We start from the raw sequence: 21451 nt of genomic DNA on the forward strand, positions 1-21451 counted from the left end.
TTCCTTATTTGGAGGAGGGAGGTGATCCAGTGTTCTTTTAGAAGTTTTATAGATAAATCTAATGTTAGACTACTGACACATTTTTTACAAGAAAGTTTTGTTTGATAGCAACCTAGAAGAATATATTTATTATATTAATTTTGACTTGTATTTTAGGCAAGTGTGCATGGACCAAGATTCAAAAACACTAAAGAACTTAAATCTTATGCACTCATGGGTCAAGACAAAAGGTCTGAGTAAAATCTTATCAACGTCCTCTTCAGCCATCTTTTAACCTTACCACTAGATGTCACTATAACACCATCAAAAGCCTCCTATTACTGTACAAAGTGCTGGCCGTGGCCTCAGTTATTCTGATGTAAGGAGCCCATATGGTAACTAGAAGTCAGGGTCTGTATTCATCAAGCAGCAGATTCATTCTTGCAATAGTGTCCTCTGAGAAACAATGACATCTGCAATATGACAATCAGGAGGTGTAAAAGAAATGATTTGCACTCAACAAACTGACGATCCTGCGAGGCAGATCTCCACCACACCAACATCCAGAAAGTTATCACACAGTTCAGTTTGATTCCAGACAGTAGAGTGGTGTGTTATAGACTGGATGGAGATCTGTGGTGTGTGTGTGTGTGTGTGTGTGTGTGTGTGTTTGTTCAAGCAGGTTTGCAGGGACAAAACCATCTGCAACCTCCGCTCTGGATGATGAGTGGGGTTTTATGAATCTATGACTTCATCAATTTTGTGCTTTGGCAACAACTTAACAATACAGATGAGATGCCGTATTGTTGTAGACCCACTTGTGGGGGGCATTACTGGACATATACAATATAAAACTAATGCGTACCAAAGGCCTACCCATTACTAAACTCACTCGGAAGTTACATCCGCATTGAGCCACTCAAACAAAGCACATATAACATGAAAATAATCTGAACTTGAACTCCTGGATACGCACAAACCAAGGGGGCGGGGCGTTAACGGACACAATAGATTTTCACAGATTTTTCTTTTTGTTTTTAACTCTACTACCCATGATCCTTTTGGAAGGTGGTCAGTAAGTTTACTGTCTTCTTGGTGCAGCCTGTGTTGGTGGATCCAGCTGTTGCACACTTAGACTGCTGAGCTCCTGTGTACAAGAGCAGATGCGACTTTGGTCAAACAATAAATGAATAGATTCATGGTGTTTCAGTTAAAAAGGAATAGATGCTATAGTGCAAGTTCAATATAGTTCCAGCATGAAACTCTCAAACCACTTGACGTTTCTGTGCAGTGCGTGTTAAACAAATGTGGTGTGTATTAATTAGTGAGCTTTTAGAGGAGTTGGAGGGTGTTTTATTTAAAAACCAAGCTGGCTGTTTCCCCCTGCTTCCAGCCTCTGTGCTAAGCTAAGCTAACCAGGTCCTGAGTCCAGCTCAATACTCACCACACAGACATGAAATCGATGTTGGTCTTCTCATCTCACTCTGAGAGAGAAAGCAAATAAGAGTATTTCCCAAACCGTCAAACTATTCCTTTAACATTCTTGCTGTTAGTTCCCTGAGGTCCATTTAGTTTTGCTTCAATCATGAGCAGATAACAATAAAGGAATCTTTTATTAAGACAAACAGGAAGGAAATCCCAAATTTCTTGTTAATTGTGTGTCAGTGCACAGGCTTAGGGACTGTGCCAAATAAAATGGTTTTAATTTTCACCTTTGTGTAAGTGAAATCAGACGTGACATTTAAAAATAATTAAGAAAACTTCTCAGGTTGACGCAGACTTGGCTTGCACGCAGCACCGGAGCTGGTCTTCCCTGCTTGTCCAAACTAATCAAACGTGCAGGAGAGGCTGAGGTCCGTAACTGGACAAATGAGTCCAAACAGTACCTGGGTGCACTCCTCACTGTGCCTCGTTAATGAGGAAATAATGAGAGGAATAATTAGTAAACTGATCCCATATGTGACAGCAACAAAACTCACAGCGACTGAAGTTGGCTGTACTAACTCACAAGAAGGGGTCACACAGTCTATTTTTTCATTTTCAAGAGTTGCTCTAATGCCTTTGTTTACCTTGTCCATGGTTCCATGGGGCTTTGGATTCCTTCCCAGCATGCACTGGTTGAAACACGATGAAACATGTTTTTTTTTACATGAAAAGAACAATCATACCTTCTTTTCAAAGTCTGTTATGCTGTCTGGCGGACTAATTCAACATGTCTCGTATCTCATGTGTTGAATTAAGTACAGAGCTGAGCATGGTTAGCCTAGCTTAGCATTGAGAGTGGCATGAAAGTTGTGGCAGCTAGCTTGGCCCTGTCCAAAGTTAACCAGCGTTTGTTCAATCTGTACATGACGGTTTGTGTCCTAAGGAGGAGTCATCATGTGTTGTAGCACTGTTACTCCATCACTTTATCTCTCTGATCAGCAGCACCAGTGGGTTGCCAGACGCGCTCTGTGAGCACTGCTCACTGCTTTCAGTTGTTCAAGTTCAGTGGTAGTAAATCTGGCAAAACCGCTGTGATGATAAAACTGAGCTGTGTGAAGCTGTTGTTGTTAGCCACGTGTAGCAGCTAGTGGGTCCACTACTGTGCTCCAGGCTAAAATATCTCAATTACTGTTGGATGGATTGCCATGAAATCAACACACATTCATGATCCAAAGAGGACGAAACCTACTGACTCTGGTGATGCTCTGACATTTCCTCTAGCACCACCATTAGGTTAACATTTGTGCTTTTTCATTAAAAGTCTCAACAGCTATTAAATGGAAATTTGGCATTCATGGCAATCCAGCCACCAGGTCAGAATTTGAATTTGTCCAGTGGCATGATTCGTGACCAAATACCTGCAAAACTAATGACATTCCCATCAGCCTTAACTGGACTTAGCAACTGTTAGCACGCTAACACACTGAGCTAAGCTGCTGAAGCAGGCTGAGAACAGCCTCGCAGAGCTGCTAGCATTGCTGTAGAGGCTCCATCTGTTGGTTGTTGCATTAGATAAACTAGACACGTCATGTTACTAGTGTTCTTTCAAGGTGTTGGTAGGTGTATTTTAGCAGAGCCGGGCTAGTGGTGTCCCCCTTCTTCCACTCCTTATGCTAAGCTAGGCTAACCACTTCCTGACTACAGCTCTGTACTTTTAAAAAAACATTACTTTGGGCATTTTACTTTTATTCAAAGATGGACAGAAGAAAGGTGACAGGTGAAGGGGTGACATGCAACAAAGGGAATAAGTGTATTTACCAAAATGCAGAACTATTCCTTTAAAGATCTCAAGATTCCTCCCCAGATCTCAGTTTAGGATTCGCAGTTCAACATGGTTAACAGTTGAGTTTGAAAGGCAAAAAAGTTGAAACAAGTCGAGGAGTGTGTCTGAATAAAGTTTTGTTCAAATGTAGCTCTTTTTTCTTCTCGTCTTGCCTCTTTAGCTCTAGCTGCCTCTGTATTCATGCACCTCGGCGGAGCTACAAATGTGCACCAGATTTTTTCAGCCAAACTGTTGCAGGCGAAGTGTCGAGTGTCTGCATCAGGACTAACGCGGATCAAAAAGCCTCTCCAAAAGTCTAAATGTGTGTAATGAACTTCAAAATGCGGTTGGCCGATCCATAATTAACCTTTGGAGTCTTTAACAAGCACATCTGTCCACTCGGCTATTGATGATTTGTTTTGTAGGCCTGCTGAAAAGCGAAGTGCTAATGAGGCTTTCCCCCCAGCTCCAGCCAGGCAGGGCACCACTCAACCATTAAGTCAATTTAGAGTAGACTGGCAGCGGGGGGAGGGGGGGTCTTTTAATTTGGTTTTAATTAAAGTGCAGGAAGTGAAACGGCGGCGCTCACCTACCTACCTTCAGGCTGGAGGCTCTCTGGAAGCCATTAGCACATCTGGCCTCACTGGATGGATTTAACATTTATCGGGTTTTACAGAGCTCATAACAGCATGTCATCACAAGTTAGATGAAGAATTTACCATCTGTGAAGAAGACTGCTGCTCATTTCCACTGTCTCTGATGTTCACAGTCAGGGACATGACCGGCAGACAGATAAGAAACAAATGTCTCATATTGTCCTGCATGTACAGGAATTGATTAAAAAAAAACAGGGTGTTGTTCAACACCACATATGCATTTCACATGTATTTTATCGACAGCATGTGCACATTGTTGCATAAATGTGTCTTTTAAATTTTACTCTCATGTTGCTAAAAGCCCCTGAGTCACTTTTATGTATGGCTGCATGTATTGTTCCACCCAAATATATAAATGATAATATACCACAAAACCCCTGAGTTGCTGAGAAGATGCCACGTCTGATCACATAAAAATTTAGATTTTTTGGTAAAATGAGGGTTACCTGGTGGCAGTACAGGTGTGTTCAGGAAAGTGGTTTAGATGATCTGGACTTGTTTGTTGTTGCATGCTGCCATGCTTGCAGGTCTTTGGTGAGTGCAGTGTCATCACAGCTAATGGTCGAAATCATGGAAATAAGCTGTAATAAATTGGATCTGATATCAATGGGGTGCATTGAAGAGTGTTTTCTGCGTGTAGAAGTGAACTGTACGTCAGTGTGAGAGCATTTTAGAGAGCACCGTCCACATGCTGGTCACTGAAAGATGTCTCAGTGATTTCCTGTAGCCTCTCACAGGCTGTTTGACGAGCAGCTTCTTTGTTTTTGGCCTCATCACACGAAAAAGTTCCCAGCATGAAATCTTCCGCAGCGAGCGGCTGTAAAAGCTTGTCAACTCGGCGGCGACCGCGCTACAGAGCGGATATAATGCCGGGGTTTGATAACACAGTTAGAGAGAAAATGAGGCGGCTGCCGGGAGGGCTGGGAATTGAAGTGTTTTTTTTCCACTCTTCCTTGTTCAAGTTCACACTCGGGTCCATCTGGTGGCAGGTGGTTCAGAGCAGCTGAATAGGCAGCGGTCCAGACTCTCCTCCTCGCCCATCACACATGGCTAACTTATCAGAACAGACACAATGAAAGCAGCAACGACACTCACCGCGCCTGTAATCTCTGTCAGGGATGAGACTTTGATTCACAGACGCTTTCAGCACATTTGTCGACATTTTTTTTTCTCCATTTTCCCCTCCTTTCCTGTTGGGCTCTATGGCGGCTTGGCATTGTCTGTTGGTGTGTGTGTGTGTGTGTGTCTGCTCACACAGACGGGGTGGGCTGGCAGGGGTCACGGTTCGCCGGCCCGCCTAGATCCATCAAGAGGAACAAAGCAGGGGGAGAAGGAGCAGTGCCAAGCCCCCTGAAATCAAAGACCAGGTTTGGGATTGGGATTCGCTCCAAAAGGCTGGACCCATTTTGGTGGTGCAGGGGATCTCTGGGAGCCAGGGGGAGGAGGAGAGGAGTTAAAAACAATAATCAAATCCACCACAGCGTCTGAGGACGGGGCCGGCTGAGAGCGCCGGCTGAAGCCTCTGCGTGCAGCATCCCTCCTCGTTCCTCCCCTTTGAAGTCAGCCTGCTTTTGTTCTTTACATAACTTGATCTGATATTTGAAAGGCTAATTTGTATGCATTCTGTGAGCAGGGGGTGGAGGGGGGAAGGCCCCGCCACCCAGAATTCCACAAGGGAGCTGACAGGAAGGTCAACACGATTGGCCACAGGGGGAAATGGGGGACACAAGCAAGCCAAAAGCATATGATAAGTGTCTTTGAATTATTGCAGCTCTGTGCAAATTTAACGACAATGGCCGAGTGGTCAGGGGGCTAAAATCCCTTTGCAAACAGAGGCCGTGCATGCTTTGGTGGTCTTCATTTTGCTGTCAGCTTCCCTGCTGGACAAGACAGGAATAGGCTGCGAAGGCAAATATGAATAAACACTTCAAAGGAGCTCTGACACGGCTGATTTACATGAGCTGGACCCTCCACATGTTGCACTTTCATACCCGATATGCACTTAAAGTAATTATTCAGTGTATTATTTAGCTTCAAACAATAAACATACTTCATCTATTTAAACGTAGTTATTATGTTGCATATTATATGTTTCTTCAAGTGATCAGGAAGTGTTGGGAAATGGAATGAAAATGGAAACATCATTACAGCGGACTGCAGAGCACTTTGTCTCCTCTTTAAGAGCAAACCACCAAAGACAAAGCAGCTCAGACTGTAGACCGGGACACACTGTGGTTTTCATTAAGACTTCCTTTTCAGCAGATGAATGCTAAACTGGCACTGATGTGTGTGCATTGGTGTTTCCACAGGCTAACGCCAGATAAAACCTGTCTGTTGTGTTGCATCACTTTACGTGCACTGATAAGTGTCTGCATGCAGCCATGCTAGCAGCCCTGCGAGGCTGAACTGAGGCAAAGCAGGGCTGTGAGCTAACTGCTAACATCAGCATGCTAACACACTCACAGTGACAATGTTGACGTGCTGATGCTGAACATCTGTTTACCTGTTCATCTCACCTGCTAGCATGCAGACGATTGCTAATTAGTGCAGTCGTGCAGGTATTTGGTCTCACTCAAGCTATTGCAATTAAACCTGAGGGAAACGCCAGAGTCTGAACCACACGTCCATCACGTAGTTAACAGTGGACATGGTCAACTCTTCAATTACTCAAAACCACAAACGTGAACCTCATAGTGGAGCGAGAGGAGACGTCAGGAGATCACCAGAGATGATTCGGTACCATCTCTAGAAAAAGAATGGTCGTCAACATTAGCTCAGCTTCCTGGTGTAACAATTTTGGTTTTACCGTCACAGATGTGAGCACAGTAGTGGCTAACATGGCTAAACTGTTAGCTTTTTAACAAAACGTAAGATCATCAAATCGCTAGTGCTAGCTAGAACAGTTTTTTGTGAAGTTGCCAACTGAAAGTTTTCAATACTAATTTTAAGTAGTGTTCTTAAAATTATTAATTAACCCTAGTTTTCCTTTAATATTTAACGTGGTTTCCTAAACTGGGCATTGTCAGTGCAAGGCTACCATTTGCTAACATACTGTGACGGCATCAACAAGTGTTGTTTGCATGTTTCGTGTGGTTGCCATGGTTTATGAGGGGGTTGCCTCAGTAACCCAGCATTAAGAGAAAACTGCAGCGTGTCTGTTTTCTACATATTAAGATTGGTAGCTACAGTTTTGGAGTTTTCGGAAAGTGGTTGCTGAGGCGTTTGGTGTGATTGCTAAGGTTTGCAAGGGGGTTGCAAAAATTTTCAGGGTGGTTGCTACGGTAACCCCCCACCCACCATTTAGCAACCATGGCAAAAATAACTGGAGCACATCTTTTCTATACAGTAAGTAAAATTAGTGTGCATTTTTTTCAGCTAGCACACTAAACACTGTGCGGTTGTGGATCAGGGTACGTGTGGAGCTACATGTCTGAATTGTAGTCGCAAATATATTTTTTTAAAGATTTAATACTTCAAACTTGGGGGTTGGGGTCAGGGGTTAGAGTTAGGGATTTTTTTAGTTCTTGCATTTGGCTGAGCAACTTGAAGACATTCAGGATGATACCTAATATTTGGCAGCAATAGAACAAAGCAATTTAAGCATGAGTTATTGTAAAAGGCACTTTTTCAGACTGTAATTTATCAAGATTATATCTCCATCATGTGGCCCTGGAAGCTACACCTGCTTCTGTGCAAATAATTGTGTAGTGCAGAAGGTGTTTTTGTTGGAGCAGCATGCCTTCAGACAGCGCAGGGAGGTGAGGTGAGGGAGGAAGGAGAGACTTTTCATCAACCTTGAGCTTTAATGACTTCCTCAAGGTGCTTTTTGACTGCCGTCCAGAGGCTCGGCAGGAGGGGAGCCTTCCTCCTCAGCCTTGGCCTCGTGCCAGGGTGACAATCAATGTCTCTGTGTCTCTTCTGTGGGAGATTATTTCGAAGGTCCCCCCCTTTTTATTGGAGGAAATGGTATTTGGAGCTCAAACAGGATGTCCTGCTGACTGGCCTGGACTCTGAACCGTTCCCCCACCCCCTCGGGCTCCATTCTTCCTCTACACCCCCCTCCCCTCCCTCTGCTCCATTCTCTCAGAGGAAAATAGCTTAAATTAATCCAGGGGTCCAAGCAGCCACTTCTCTTTTTCTTGTCTCCGTTTGGAATAGCAGTGAAATCACTCACAAATAAAACTTCCCTGCCAGCAGCGAAGCCTTTGATAGGTCTGTCTGCAGGAGATGATGCCAGAAATCCAGTATGGTTCTATTTAAAGGTGCAGATAGAGTTTTACTGTCTCACACCACTAATTTAAAAAACTGAACTTTTCCGGGGTGCTGTCTTAATGTCGACAATGAACATTTAGAAGAGACTCAGAACACTGTTTGAGATAACAGATGAGATGCCCTCATCTTCTGACCTGTAACCCCACCCAGAGGATTTGGGTGCTGCTTCCAAACATCCCACCTAAATGGCTTGCAAGTTGCAAATCATGACAGAAATGACATTAAAGTGAGCCCATGTAACATAGTAGCACAAGTAGTACTAATAAAGTGAGCGCAAGTCAATAATAAAGAAGATTGTTGTTTATTATCTCTAAAATGACATAGTCTTGTCTTAAAGCTGCACAAATCCACACTTCATATATTAATAATGAATCATGTGTGATATGACAGGAAGCTCCCTGGTAGCTCACCAGGTGGAGTGTGTGCCCCATGCACGAAGGCTGTCCTCACTGCATGAAAGGTGTCATATGTTGTAGTGAATTATCGCTGACTCTGCAGTTTTTTAACCTGTTTTAGTTAAAAAACGAACTCATCAGCCTTGTTTGCAGCAGCAGTTTCCAGCTGAAAAGCTCTGATAAACCCACTGAGCGCTACCTGCTGGCAGACACAGTGCAGCGTTCAGCAGCTACAGAGACATTTTCCCCAGGAGCTGGTGGAGACCAAAACCAGAGATGAAAAGAGAATGAATGCTAGACTTGTGTTCATCAGGTGGACATAAACACAACTCCAAATGAGTGTTACAGTTGGAAAAAGACAATTGTTTGCTAACTTTATAAAGTGATATTATGTCTGATTAATGCAACTTTAATAAAAAAAAACACCAAATAGAAAAATCACATAAATTAAACAACAGCTTATCAACAGCTGGGGGCAGTGGCTGTGTGCTGCCGCCTGAAATCTGGTTGTAAAAGTGAAGTTGCCAGGTTTGGACCCATCATGTAAATACAGAGACCAAAACCACCCTATTACTGGAAAGATATTTGACTTGTCTTTCAGTTTATTCTTGGGGATCACCTGACTGAAAAGGAACAACAGCTGAAGCTTTTATTAGAATTGTATCTATAATCATCTGTTCTGTGTGGATTACAGTAAATATTTCTCCTCTGGCTAATGTCACGAGCTACAGTACAAAGCAGATATACCAGAGCCACACGGTGAGATCAAACGGCAAACTGCAGTTCCTTGGACGGCCACTTGAGGCTTATCTCCAAAAGCCTGTCAATCCCCATAGACCCCCATATTAAAATGGCCAACTTTACAGCAGCTACAAAAACGGCTTTGGTCTCTGTTCCTAATTTCCCTGTTCATGACATCAGTAAGGGGTGAATTTTTATATTATTAATTACATTAAGACTTAAAGTTCTGCAAAATTATAGACATGGCTGCTTTGAGTGACAGCTACGTGCTAGGTTTCGGCATACCTCAGCTCCATCCACACCCCACCTCTTTGCCCAGTTTTTAGATTAGCCCAGAAGTTAGGTGGAGTCAGGCACTGCGAGGGCCAGAACCAGGTACTGAGCTTCACTACGGCTCTTCAGAAACCTGTGGGTGACGCTGCAGAGACAGTCTATGGTTTTCACCTTTATGATTTCAGAGCACAATTCTGCCCTTTGGTCCGATACAAAATATCTGACCATTCTTAGGAGTGTTTTCACAGCACAAACACAGTAGTTGGCTGTTCATAGCATGTGTGGGGTTCATACTCGGCCTCCCTCACTATTAGCATTGACCTTATGACCTTTAAAGAGGCAATTTTGGGCTCAGTTAAACATTAGAGGAGTGGGAGTGTGTCATGTTTGCACGGTGGATCATCCAAATACTGCAGAAAGAGGAAAAAAAAAGATCTGAAAACAATGAAAAAGGCCTGAACCAGGAGCTGTGGCATGTGGACAAAACCGGTGGAGACACCAAGATACAGCAAGGACTAGCCTTTCCTCCAAGTCACATGGTGGTTCTGTTGAGCATGCGTAATCAGACACAGCAGTGCTGTTTGACCACACAATGGCACTGTACGAGGATCATCAAAGCAGTCCTTCCATTAGCTCTGCAATGTCTGAGACTGACCGGTGGCTGAGGCTATTCTCAATTATCCAATAAGAATTAGACGTATACATGAAATCGTTTTTGCACGTATTTGGCAGGTTTTTAATATTTACGTTGCATTGGAAACAGGTACGCACACTCCTGCCTTTACACGTGGTCACAGGAGTGGACACATGACCGCGAGAAGCATGCTGAGGCCTTGACTGAGGCCACGTTAAAATCAATACGAACCTGCTCGGTAACTTTCAGTTCTGATCTTTTTTTGTTGTGCACGAGTGGAGATGTTTGCCTGATGGTGGCGCTGCTGGCGGGGCGAACAGATGACTTGGCATTAAAATCCACAGGTTGAAAACGGACTGGAACGGCACAGATTTGCACCACGACTAAATATAGGAGAACACCGCTGAACACCTACCAACTCCTCCACAGAGGCATTTTTAACATTTAGCCTGCAGTCAGCAGGAACAGGTTGTTCCAGCGCAGGCCCGCTAAGATGTGTGACATGGAGACTGATGAAAGCATGCGCGAGTCTTCCTCGCCCACAATAAATGGGGAAACTGGATGACTTCCAACTTTTCTTCTTTCCGACCACCCACTTAGACCGACATAAAAAGACCGTGCACGGCACAGTTTCGGTCATCCGCTAGAGGAGGGAGATGAACATTTTGATCCCCGGATCCAATAATCCACTCTGTTACTGACCTTTCTTTCCCTGTACACTTTGATTATGGCTAATTAAGGTTTAATCAACACTGCTAGCAAGACAGGTCAATATTACATTTGTATTTTTAGGTTTAAAGTCACAACTTGCAACACAGATATTTCAAACAGCAGCACTGTGCGCTCTCATACTGCTCAATGCTACGCACGCCAAGTCACCCCGTGAGCTCTCCAAACACTTCTCTGCACTCAAGTTTCACTCATTTTGACATCCAGGCCTTCAGTGTGGGTACGTTTATTCGTTTAAAGTCTATATTTGTCAGAGACAAAGTGGACTGGAAGAAGAATGGATCTGAGCAGGGGCGTGGGAGACGCAGCCCATGTCGTTATGTGTTGTGCTCCTCTTTGACACAGAATGTATATCTGGAAATCAGTGCACTGGATGTGTTAAAGATTCCAGTTTATTTCAACTTGTGCTTTATTTTTTGTGTCTCTGGCTGTCAGTTTGTCAGTTATGATAATATTGTGCTCAGCAAAGAATGGCTGTCTACAGATTTGTCAGAATAATGAGGGGACTCTAAGCCCCCGCCCCCCAAGCAGCTGGCCTGCTTTATTGAAGCCTTCCTCAATCCTAACTCTAACATACCATAACATATTTATTGTTCATTTTTTAAATAGTCAAGATGTGACATGTTGACTCTAAAACTGAATTAAAAACACCCACCACAGATTTTTTAAATGCAACTCCTTCGTGTTTGGGGGTAAATACCTCAACCTTCGAGGTCCAGATCGCTAACAAGAACAAGAGTTTCCATTATTTAAATCCTGCCATAACTTTTTCATCTTTCTGTGTTCACTGGTCAAAACCACGTGGATGCAAGCACATGGCAAATATGAACCGGTCACATTTGAATTTCCAGCATCACAAGAACCACCCAAATGCACCATAACCCAGAGACAAGTGTGGACAAGACTGAGGGATACTGAGAGCTGCCACAGACACACTGGTGGGGGTTTCTAAGTGTAAGCAAAACGGTGGCTGCACTTTAAGAGCCTTTGACATGGGACAGGACCTGTTGAGCAGTTCAATTTTTTCAGACCTGACCTGCACAAATTATCAATCATTACCATTTCTTATAATGCAGTCATGAAAAGGCTGTCACAGAGGCCAGTTATCACTAAGAACTCAACGTCTCTCCTCATAAATCATCATCATAATCACATACAGTACCTATACCTCTAGAGTTTTGTTTAAAATGAACAAATTGTAGTTTGGCCACGATCACAAGCGAGCACTGAGGATAGCAATCCATCCTCCTCAACAGGGCCAGTCTAAGTCATGGTGTCATGGTACAGGTAGCACCGGAGAAATCATTTGTGTTAATTAACAATAAATCTAAGCAGCTGCTGCCGGCCGTGACAAACACTGAGTGCCATCAGCCGCAGATGCCAGAGAAACAATGTGGGTCCAATCATCCTCGGACGGTTTCCTGCAGCATGGCCTCATTGGAGCTCTGTGGTGGGGCTGGGCCCGGCGTCCTCCTGAATGTTAACAATCCACCGGGGGGCGCCAAAGTCAGATATTTTCAAATTGGACAAGTAGGGGGCTTTAACTTCAATTTCAATCGTTCAATACAGAGAAGTTTTGTGGAAGGAGAGTGCCTACCAAGAGATCATGTATCTTTGGGTTTGAAAAAGAGCAAAATAACAGGAAAATACAAAAAAAAAAAGCTCATCCACAAGTTGCTTAATAACTCATCTGTACATCATACAGAATATTTATTGAATGTCCTCAAAATACACAAGAAACCATAAGACAGAACAGAGGGTAAGAAAAACCCTTTAAGGTAATTTGGAAAGGACCACCACGGTTCACCATTCTGAACTTTGATTCATCAGACTAGCAAAAGTGTCTGTTACAAATCAAACGAAGGCCTTCTCCTTAGAAAACGAATGCTGAGCTTTGACTTAAGAACTCAAATTCCCACAAAATAAATAAAAAGTCTTTTTTTTTTTTTCCTTACACCCGTAAACAGTAAGTCAGCCAAAATTCCCATTGGCTTGATTTTTTGTTAAATTTACCCAAAACATTTGAGAAAAGCAGAACACAGGAGCTGTCTAACCTCTCGTCTCTGACATCATTACAGGAGTAATCTTTCCTCTTCCTGGGCTCGGCCTGTTCTACCGATCCCTCAGCCCCAACAGCGAAGAGATAATGCTTCCTTTAAATCATATTCTGTAGTGTCCTAAACCCTCGAAATCTCTGGTCCACTGGCCCTGTAGCAGAAAATGAGCAGACACGACAAAGCTTTCTCTGCAGCGCATTAGTCCTGGATTTGGTAAAAACGTATCTTCCGATTGTATCATGAGAACTTTCACCTCAGTGATTTGTGCTCAGCTCAGTCCAGCAGCCACTCACGTCTTTCTTTATACAGTGTCAACATATGGGAATAAAAAACTGCCAAATGATGTCGGACTTGTAAAATGATTTGGTGGTGTGCTCTTCTTAAAGCCAGAAATCTCTGCGTGTCCACTTTACTTGAAGTCCTTCAGATATATGCATCAGGCAAATGAGTGTGTGAGTCATGTTAAAAATAAATTCAATAACAGAAATGCATCTTTTAAAAAGAGCTTTCTAGGAGATGACAACCAAAATGTGCGGATTTAAAGCCACTATGCGTACGATTTTCATGTTGTGATGCTACAAACAAAGAGCAGAAGATGATATTTCCAGTAAAATTGGTTGATGTTGGTGACATCCATGAGGCAGAGGGGGAGGGAGATAATGGCTTTCTTTGATGTCTGCCATAGTGTCTTTTTTTGATGCAACCACCTAAACAGAATGTTTTAAATTGCTGCACACAGAGGCTTTAAATAGTCACCAAAGAACGGCTGTTTTCAGCTCCAACTCAGCTGCAGTCTGGCAAAGCTGAAGTAATGCCTGCACACCCAAGGCCTCGTTTTGCTTCACATGCCTTTTGGATTGTCTAACAGCATCTGAAACACCATTTCAGATGCACCGGTTCAACTGGGAACCCCAAACTTTTATAACTCTCTGAAACAGACAATCCAACAATAACTATGATAGTAATCACTTAACGTGATTGGCCGGGTGTGCAGAGGTGTGAAAATCAACTGCAGGGTTTGTGTACGACAGAGTGCAACACCATGAACGTCTTTGAGATGACTGAAATGTGTGCCGTTATCCTCAGGCCAGGCAAATGTACTGTTTTGAGATTCCAGCTGACCTTTCGCTAAACCCCCCCTCCAAACAGCACCTGTCCAATCAAAGCTTAGTAACTGCAACTATGCGGTGTCCATGGAGCCCTACGAAGTGTGATAGTCGGTATCTCAAGAGGTTAGATCAAAGCGTCTTTTTATAGTCTTTCACAAACCTAAAACATGAGCAGACGTGAGGAATGGATTAAACTGTGTCTTTATCTGCCCTAAAGCTGCAAATGCACTACCTACGGTGTTACACCCAAAGGCCACGGCCATGTTATTAGCTTTCTGCATCATTTTGTGGAGTTACAGGATACCGACACATCCACTGTTTGTGGATGTGTCAGTCTATGAGCCAAGATGCAACTAGATCAGAATTTAGAGAGGACCCTTTTACAAGCATCTCTTCTTAAAATGTGTCACATGGAAACATCAGCTGGACTGGTCTTCTCAGCTGGCTCATGAAGTTTAAGCATCGCTTTAGCTAGCTACACTTGTGAAATCTGTGAGGAAGTCATCCTCTCAGCTGGCAAAATCTACAGTCCTCAGCTACAAATGAGCCTGCTCTCGTTTACTTCTGCGAGGAATAGAAGTCGTAGTTTTTCAAAATTTAGTCAGAACTTTGCTGCTAAATCTGCCAGCATTATCACACTCCGTGCCAGAATGACAGGCGTAGTAAGTAACTAAGGGGGGCGGGGCTTAGCAACCGGTCAATTGGATCTTTATATGTTACAACTTTGGCTCTGGAAACACATTTGTGGTTTGTGGTGTGTTGGCTAACTCTTCATTAATGTTTCCCGACAGCATTGGACCAACATATTACTTCTGTTGTCCCGCAGAGGAACCCCACACGCTGCCTTCTTCTTGTGTTGTGTCAGTGCGCTCAAACTTGTTTGCAGGTGATTGAAAAGAGTTCAACCATTCAGAACCAAACCGACAATTTTTCTTTTGAGAAGACAGGGATGCAACTGAATCAGGCTTTAACCCGATCCAATCTCCATTTTATTTTGAAATCCAAACTACTTCCCTTCGCTGACTGCCTCGGCCTCTGGGTTCACGCAAAAACTGACCTTTCAAGATTTAGGAGTGCTTCTGCAAAGGCTGCTGAAAGTAGTTTTTTGCACGATGCAAGTTGAACATTTACAAAAACCAGTTCCTCAAATAAAACACAAAAGTTCCGACAGTGTTGCCCACACGTACTGCGTCTGTTATGGATCGTAATCGAAACCTATCGGCGTCGCCTTCACGCCTGCTGTGGCAGTGTTCTGTTCCCACTGAAATGATTCAGTATGACAATCAACTTCAATTCAAGTCACTGACATATCGAGTGTCGTAGTAATGATCAGCTGTCACACAGATTCAAAGATATGCCTCTTGTGAAGTGCTTCAACAAAGTCTTATTCTGCGCTTTTTCTTTTTTTTTTTTGCCATTTCAAATACGCACGCACACACACACACACGCGCGCTCACACACACACACACACCTGCAAATTAAATTCAATAAATAAGACTTACAATGTTGTAAGGCAATGTTGACCATGCATTTGTCACAATGAACAACAAATCAAGACATACATGGTAAAATATGCACATTCATTAAGAGCAACAAGGTCGCCGCTTTTTTTTTTTTTTTTTTTTCCTATAAATCATGTGAAGTTCTCAAGGCTTTCTGGGTGATCTCCTGATCGACAGGGCTCATCCCCACGACACCTGGCTCTGGTTTCAGTAGCGGGACCACCTCTCCATTCAGAGAGCCCAGTCCAACCAGCAGGCTGGACACGCAGCAACTGGACCCAGCCACAGTGGGGCTTTTGCATTGCATCCAAAATTGGAGTTTATTCAAGAAAAAATCCAAAGTCTGTGTGGAGACAGAGATCCAGCAGCCAGCTGCTCAGAGCCTCAGGACAGTCCAGAGGTTTCCAGGTAACTCTGGAGCTTTCTGACCGTGCTTCTGTCCAAGGAGCAAAGGTCGAAATCAAAAGTAGTGTTTGTGATGTGGAAGTGTCCAGTCTCTTCAATCAGGTTCACAATCTGGAGAATAGAGGGCACAATGGGTAAACACAACATGAATTTCTGCTGATTCGTGTATTATTACGCAAGTAAAATATCTGCACAAACAAGAAATACTTTCATACAGTTTACGATTAACTAAATATGAAGCCAAAGCAAGCAAATGAAAGGAAATGAAATAACATCAGTACACAGCCTCTGTCACCGCAAAAAATAACCAACTTAACACAGAGACAGACAGACAGGTTTATGAGCAGATAGAGACAGAGTGTGTGTGGACATGTGATCTGGTCAGACGTGGGGTAGAGGTGTTTCACAGTTTGGGCAAAGCTTGTAATCTCATGTAATGAAAATGAGCACGGCCTCCTCCCTCGCGTGCCTTTCCAGTGTGTTACTGGTTTCAGGACAGGCATCCAGTGGTGAAAATGAAGCTTGGGGTTGGGCGTCCTGGGGGAGTACGAGCGACACCATACTATATATCTTGGTGTAGTTCTCAGCAATGTGAGGAAAAAATGACAGCTTGTTTTCATGACAGGGAAGCTCTAAGTCAGATGAGCTCGTCTCTCATTCCTCTTTCGTGTTAGTCGGGTGGTTGGCGATTTGACCTGTTGGCTCGTTTTCATTGCTGTTTGGGGTCCACTTCAACTGGAAACAGCTACCAAACTCATGTCATGCTCCACTGTCTGCAGCGTTCTCTGTGCTGCCATATGTGGTCCCCACCAGTGTGCAGCAGGGGCTGCGAGTTAATCATTTCCATCTCTTGTAACAGGAAGTGGAGCCAGTTGGTGAACTCTGGTAGATTAGCTTGATTACTGTGCGAGTTAAAGCTGTGCACGGGCGATGCTGCTTTGGATGGGATTTCTTCTTCCCTCAGAGCCAGACGTCTTGTTAGGGGAGCGAGGCAGAACTTGGCAGCCGCGGCTGGGAATATCCACTAATACCGTAATATGATACGCCGCGAGAATATAAGCAAGAAACATGCAATCTCTTAGGTGGAGGGAGGTTAACCAAATAATTCATTGCTTCCAGATGAAGCTGCAGATTGCAGAGGATCTGTAACAGATCACAGCTCCTCTTCTAATCCAGTGCAACAACATAGCTGACCAATAGAACAGGCATGTAGCGATACTATGCTGAGATCAGTGAAAACTAAGGGAAGCCAGCCAATACATTTCTCCTTTTTTTTATCTGGAGCTTGGCAGGTCAGTGTGTAACTCTTCATAGATAATAATGTAGGAATGTTTTCTTATTGGCGATGGAATGTGATACCTCTAAAGACTGTATATAAATAGTATAAATCTGAGCGTCTATACATTCAATCCACTGAACACTTTTTAACTTTCAAACAGTTTCCTGGACTGCAGTCATCTTCTCCCACTGGTTATTACCCCAACATAAACTAAATGATGTTATGTCAGGAAATTTCCAGTAAAACTAGAGTGTTTAGATCAAGTCACTGCCTGAACTATGTCTACATGCACAGAAGTTGTACTTGTTGCATCATGTTGGATGTTGTGGTTAATGTATAACACAGCAGCCTGCTCACCTACGGGAATTCAACATTAGGGCTGTCTTGGATTTGGAGCACAATCTTGGAAAAAATAAGGTACTTTATACAGTTTTTTTATGTACCTGTCCAAGTGAAATCACTTGAGTCAGCCAGTTGGGGATGAAGGCTACAACATATCCAACAAATCTGAGCATGTTAGCTTGTTGTCTCACTGTGGCTGTTGAGCTCGGCAGCTCATGTTACAGTTTCACACTATGATCGTCTATGATGCTGCAGAGCTCCTGCTTGAGGTAATGAAACTAAGATATTGATATCATGGAGGTATAACTGAGTGATTCTGACTTTTTTTTCGCTGACTACACTGATCATTTCGAGCCCTTTACATTCAAGAACTGACCCTGAGTCAGCACAAGACCTTTCTCCAACTGACAAACTCACCACTCTGTTTGTGTGTTGGTGAACACAAACCACTTGTTAACTTTTGATCATATCGATGCAGTACAGAGTGATGCTTCCCTCTCTATCAGACCGACAGGTCGTAGTGACAGCACGTTATCTGGTCTGCTCAAGTCCAGTGAGATGAACAAAACTGTACCCAAAAAGAGGGGTTGAGGGCATAGTTACTACATTATCATGCAAATGAAGTGTTCGGATTGTGTTTTTTTTTTTTTAATGAAAAGTGTTCAAGTGTAAAAGAGTCAAAAAACATGGCACACAATGGTGACAGAATCTCTGGCCAACCCATCCACCCACATAGTCTGAGTAATTCAGTTCGACTGCATTATGCAGAAGGGAGACAGGAAAAATACTCTCAGCTCATCTTAAAAACTGGAATTACTGCCTCTCGGATGCTGGCCTCCACCAATCAGTCATGTTCAGTTTACATTCATGACTGTCCAGGCAAGAGGCAATTTTTCCAGAGGAGTCCAGAGGACTGATAGAGAGCTTCATCACACGGTGCAACAACAATCACCTGAAGCTCAGTATCAGCAGGACCAACAAGCTGTGCTGGACCACAATGCTTCAAACGTGGATGCTGCTGCAGAGAAGCTACAAACTGTAAAACGTGGAGGCTTCACACACGTCTTCAACCTGCAGCTCAGAAGATCTAAACAATCAGCACAGTTTCAAGATTAGTCACCATTCAGTATCTGAGCAAGTGTGACACATGGTCACAATCTGCCTTCTGTTGCTGAGTTATGCTGCTGAATAATGGCCAGAAAAGAGATAAAGCAGAATATTATGATGTCACAGTGAAGCTGACCTTTGAGCTTTCGGGTATAAAATGTCATCACTTCATCATTTTATCCTGTGAGACATTTGTGAGAAATTGTTTCATAATTGGCAAATTAATTCTTGAGTTATATGTTGTGTGTGGTCAGAGTGACCTTTGACCACCAAATTCTAATCAGTTCATCTTTGAGTGCGAGTGGATGCTTGTGCCAGCTGTAAAGAAATTCCCTCCCTTCATGAAATACTGCATTCATGAAAATGTGACGGACGTGAGATCACAGAAACCTTTGACCTCTGACCGCGAAAACCGAAGCAGAGTCCAAGTGAACGTCTTTGCCAAATTTGAAGAAATTTCCTCAAGGCGTTCCTGAGATGTTCATGAAATCCGGACGCACAACACGCAAACGTAGTGCATCCGGCGACGACTGTCACAGACGCAGATAAATAACGATGTCGCCCTTCAGCGTTCAGACCAAGTTATTCCCTCTAGACCTCATCATTTACAAGAGAGACTATAGAGTTACAGACTTTTTAACAAGAATACAGGCGAAGATACAGCATTGAAGAGGCTGCTTTGACAGAGGCCTGCAGTGCAGCATACTGAATCCACTAAGAACAAATTCACTTTCATCTACACATGTGAAATGCATTGTGGGGGATGGAGGAAATGTAGTTGAATTAGAGGATGCAGGCACCTTCAGTTCAGACGCTGATGATGCATCACATCACAGTGTGTCGTACATACCTGTTGCAGTATGTGACCTTCTCTTAGTGTCATCAGTCTTTTGTGCAGCTCCACCAGCTCATCCAGGTAAGCCTGGGAAACACACAGCAACACGTTGTTCGCTTTAGAAAGCTGGTCTAAGGTGCAGGAACGTGAACGCGCGCTTGACACGTTCGTACCACTCGTCCCAGGCTACAGCATTTCACTAGAGACCCACGTTTGCAGCTGCTGTCTTGCACACACAGAGTTGGAAATCTTCACTACTAGTGCTGATACGATACCAAGTTTTTGGTACGTTTTTTGACGTCTTGCATTCAGAAATATAAATGATCTATTATCCACAAAACCCTTTTTTTCCACAACAAGAAGTCAAAGTTCAGTGTAAAACAGGAATAATTTAGATTTAAATCAGGAACTATATGATCAGAAAAGAAGTAAAAAAGATTATGAATCCAACCAGAAGTTAACAGCATCTTGTAAAATTTAATTTGCCGTACAGATAACCTCTTACAAGCCAGTTTTACCCCTTTAATCCCCTAAAGTAGTTTGAAATTTGGACAAAAATTACAGTTTCACGTGTATATTCTTTGCCAATGTGAGAGACATTGTAACACTGAGGGAAATGTCAATAACTTTGGTATATTTAGAAAATGTGGGGACTCGACTTGAACACAGCCAGAGAGGTGTTGTTTTATAGCCATGCAGATACTGAAGAACTAAACAAAGAAGCCTTGCGTACCTTGTCACAATCCAGGTTTTTGTTCTTGTCCTGCTTGTTCTGCTTGGTGGGACTCTTCACTTCCAGTATCTGACAAAGTAAACACATCGAGTCACGGTCACTCTGCCTGACTTGGAACTACGTATATTAACAGCTGGGTTCTCCTTGTGGGACACTACATTACACTGACACAACACCTGATACACAATAGAATATCATCTCACCTGGTTATTAGTAGTCTTTAGTAATGGCGGGGCTTCATTGCGGGAGGGGGGTGAGGGCGAGGAGCTGTCACTCTCACTGCCATCACTCAAGCTGACCCTGGGTGGTCACAGGAGAAAAGACAAAGAGCAAATGCTTCAGTGTGACAAAAAACGCTTTCTACGAAACACTTTTGTAAACTGCATATTCAAGTTTACATTGTGATATAGCACATTTTCTGGAAACCCTTTCCAGATAATAACACCTGTTGCTTCCTGTCAAATAAACCTGCAGTCGCACATTTTTTTTGGCTGCTTGAGGGCAGCAGAACAAGCCGTAAACAGCTGACATATTTTCACCTGAAAAAGCTGATGTGGCTAATGTGTTAGCAACCACATCCTGCAGATACAGAGCACTGTCAGCATTGTCCACCTGATGAATGTACGTCCAACACTGACTCACCTTTAGCTCTGATCTCTACGAGCTCCTGAGAGAAATATCTGCTCTTTAGCTACTAAATGTTCCCCAGCTAGTCTCTGCGTCTGTTTGCTGTTTGTTGAGCAGGTAGTGTACAGTGGGTTTATTAGGGCCATTTATTTATGACAATGATTACAAAAAAAATCTATATATACAACATTTTTCCAAGTGCACACAAGTGTTACCAATATTGGGGGGGGAAAGTGGTGGAGGTGGAGGTTTGGTTAATTTTGAGTGTTCATAGCACATAATTCTTTCAATACGACCATTTGTATTTTCTCAGTTTCTGAATGCATAATGTTTGTGATTTTTTAAAAGACTGTATCAACAGGATGGTGGTTTAAACCATCATTAGTTTGTGGACTCGCCAGTTGATTTATGCTTTTATATATTTAGCTATGCTGCCCTTGCTGCAGTGGTTAAGCCAACCTGAAAGCATATTTACTGGCACTCAGGAGAGGGTACAGTGAAGTAAATCGAGCGTAAAGCAGAAATGCAG

General features: G+C 43.2%; 1 protein-coding gene across 1 annotated transcript in view; it reads right to left on the reverse strand.

Annotated features, from left to right (window-relative positions):
- Positions 1-15697: 15697 nt before the first annotated feature.
- The window catches only part of mllt3 (MLLT3 super elongation complex subunit), a 47837-nt gene continuing 42083 nt past the window's right edge, over positions 15698-21451 (reverse strand). The window contains exons 10-13 of the mRNA XM_041965242.1: positions 20499-20595; positions 20296-20364; positions 19578-19649; positions 15698-16110 (exon numbers count right to left, since the gene is read on the reverse strand). Of these exons, the coding sequence (XP_041821176.1) occupies positions 15979-16110; positions 19578-19649; positions 20296-20364; positions 20499-20595 (370 nt within the window). The 3' untranslated portion in view covers positions 15698-15978. The remainder of the gene's footprint in view (positions 16111-19577; positions 19650-20295; positions 20365-20498; positions 20596-21451) is intronic.

This window comes from Chelmon rostratus, chromosome 23 (assembly GCF_017976325.1).
Source record: "Chelmon rostratus isolate fCheRos1 chromosome 23, fCheRos1.pri, whole genome shotgun sequence".
NCBI lineage: Eukaryota > Metazoa > Chordata > Actinopteri > Chaetodontiformes > Chaetodontidae > Chelmon > Chelmon rostratus.